Raw genomic sequence first — 2,932 nt, forward strand, 5'->3', positions numbered from 1 at the left:
CACCTGCTTTAGGGCCACGTGTGTATGGCTGGTCACCTGCTTTAGGGCCACGTGTGTATGGGTGGTCACCTGCTTTAGGGCCAGGTATTTGCAGCCAGTCACCTGCGTTCTACCCACATGGCAAGTTTAAAGCAGTGAGAACAGGCTCTGTGGTGAGGCCTGCATAGTGACAGTGACAGACACACTTTGGCAGTAACTTAGAACACTCAGAGTTTGTGGTTACACTATGTAGATATACGATATCTGGTAGGTATGGAATGAATAGGATCGGGCACATAGAAAAAGTGCTTCACAAAGGATGAAGATGGCTAGAGATGGTGCATACCTATAACCTTTACCTTGGAGAGACTGAGACAGGAGGATTGCTGCAAGTTTGAATCCAACCTGGGCTACATAGTGAGTTCAAAGTCAGCCTGGACAATAGAGTAAAAAAAAAACCTGTGTCAGAATCTCAGCAAGAGCAGCATGAAGGCTCCGAGAGTAACGTAGGTAAGGCACTGGTCACAAAGCCTGTAACCTGAGCTCAGTCACTGAGACCCAGAAGGTGGAAGGAAAGGACCAAGTCCCACCAGTTGTCCTCTGACCTCCACGCAGGTGCACAGCATGTGCCCACACGCTTACACACAAAAGAAAAAGTATAAATATATTTTTTAATAATAACAGAAAAGTAAGAATGCCCTACCAAAACATGATCAGATTTTCCTTCCAAATATGCGAGAGCATGCAACATATCGGGTCTGTCTACATGCTCATGTGAGGAGAAGCCAGGTGTAGTCATCCCTGTGCAAACGTTTATTCAGACTAGGATGCTAATATGATCATCTTGTAATTATCAGTGGTGTGGGTGTGTGTATTTACATCTGTTTTAGCATTGTGTAGTTTTCTTACATGTTCCGTGCAGGATGTTGGGTCTGTGTTTCTAGGTTCAGTACCCTATCCTAAAATGTCTGATTTCTCTTTTCTAGCCTGGAGATTTGAAAAAGAGAATTGAGTCACTTATAGACAGAGACTATATGGAACGAGACAAAGACAGTCCAAATCAATACCACTACGTGGCGTGACACGCCAGCAGATGGCCGTCTCCCAGAGACAGACACACACGAAGCACCTGAGAGTGTGAAGCTGCTGTGCTGTGTCCCGGTCCCCGCAGCTGCCCCAACTGTGGACGCTTGGATTCGGAGCAGAGGATGTGGTTCTTGGCTCATCCTTCCCAGGGCACAAGGACTCTGAGATGACACCCATCCTTCCTCCCTGCTCTTCCCCTACTTCTTTCTTGTTTCTGTTACTCTCTGACTTTGCGTTGAGAAGTTCCTTCACAAGCTCTTGTTCCTCTGGCAGAAAGCCACAGGCTTGGTTTGTTGTGTGTGTGATAGTGGGACACAGTGGAAATACCCTAGGTGCTGTGTTCTTCCCCAGATGCAGACTCAGAGAGAGAGCCCTGGGCTGGTGGGCACTGGGAAGAAACCGTCCAGGCTGCCACTCGGCTCTCTGCACCCTGAGCATTGGCCTCTCTTCTGTGTATTTTCAGAAAGTTGGAAACTTTGGCTTCTATAAATCAGGTTTCTAAGTGAGGTCCCTGATGTGCCAAGAGGACATCATGTCTGTCATTAGATACAGCTCACCCAGAGGGCTGCTTGTCGTTTGTTTAGGGGCTTGGGGGTTTCATGTTTGTTTCCATGTTGGTTGAGTGTGGAGGTCCTGGTTTTGGCTTTGGGGTGACTGCTGTTTGACTGTTGAAGTTGCAGTTTGTGTGATTACCATAATAAAATTGGGCCTGGTTTTATAGTCTTGCACAGAGACCATCCTGGATCTCTGCCCTGGCACTCACTATATGGAGCTTAGTTATGTTTGTCCAAAGGACTTGTTGGTTCCTGGTGACACAGTGTGTGTGCACATGAGGTTGAGCAGCGAGAACGAGGCTCCATCGTGGTGTTGGCATGGTGATGATGACAGACACTTTTGCAACATTTAAAAGTACTTTATATTTTACAAAGTAGCATGTTTCATTTTGATTAAAAGCTACCAAAGGAATTTTGATCATGTATAAGTGTTTAAAGCAATATTTTCTGGAATATACCAAGTTTATATAACTCGATTTTATGCTAAATTATTAAAGGATTCTCCCTTTTTGAAACATGCATGTTTAAGATAGGACATCTTTTGGGTCCCCATATTAAACCTGACTCTTTAAGTACCATTTCTGTATTTGTACATTTTCATTTATGAGTTCTATGATGTGGTCTCTGAAAGACCAAATAGATTTCTATTTCTACTTCTTATACTTTAAGTTCATTGTGTCTACAGATTGTTAATATTGTAATTTAATGTAGACTTACTTTGAATAAAACCAGTTTAATTGGCCTTTAAATTCCTTGAATAACATTGGGTATGCAGACCACACGTTCCTCCTGACTGGCCAGCAGCTTTAACAGCTAGCAAATCAGACAAAAGAAGTAAGGCCTGTCACCCTCACATGACTGACTGCCCTTCCCTCTCCTCCACTGCAAGCACAAGTTAAGCAAGACATGGGCCAACTCAGAAGGAGCGGGGACAGGACCCTTCACTGTCCTCATCTCTGCCCACCCTCTCCCTCACCAACATTGTCCAGTGTCTTCTCAGAGTTAAAAGTTAATGTGGAACAACACAGAGAGCATAATGGCAAACAAAAAGGCATGAGACATCAACGTTTTAAGGCTGGAAACTGCATTTCAGGGAACTTTTGCCTAAAAACCTAAGAGAAACAAATGAAAAGTTGTGACGCAAAATTAGCAGAAGTCTGGTGGCCTTCCCACAATCCAGCCTGACAAAAGGCCGTATCTCAGCAGCAGCATAAGAAAAGATGAAATAGCATGAGCAGTTCTTCCGCAGAGTCCCCTGAATATGTGAGTCATGTAGCCAGGCCACTTGGTAAAACTGTCTTAAGCAGTTAGAT

General features: G+C 44.4%; 1 protein-coding gene across 4 annotated transcripts in view; it reads left to right on the plus strand.

The window, feature by feature from the left end:
• The window catches only part of Cul4a (cullin 4A), a 43,112-nt gene extending 40,744 nt beyond the window's left edge, over positions 1 to 2,368 (plus strand). For all 4 annotated transcript variants that reach the window (XM_028766266.1, XM_028766269.1, XM_028766268.1 and 1 more), the window contains one exon: positions 966 to 2,368. In XM_028766266.1, coding sequence (XP_028622099.1) covers positions 966 to 1,061 — 96 coding nt within the window. In that variant the 3' untranslated portion in view covers positions 1,062 to 2,368. The remainder of the gene's footprint in view (positions 1 to 965) is intronic.
• Positions 2,369 to 2,932: the final 564 nt, after the last annotated feature.

Source organism: Grammomys surdaster, unplaced genomic scaffold, assembly GCF_004785775.1.
Source record: "Grammomys surdaster isolate TR1022 unplaced genomic scaffold, NIH_TR_1.0 167, whole genome shotgun sequence".
NCBI classification, from domain to species: domain Eukaryota; kingdom Metazoa; phylum Chordata; class Mammalia; order Rodentia; family Muridae; genus Grammomys; species Grammomys surdaster.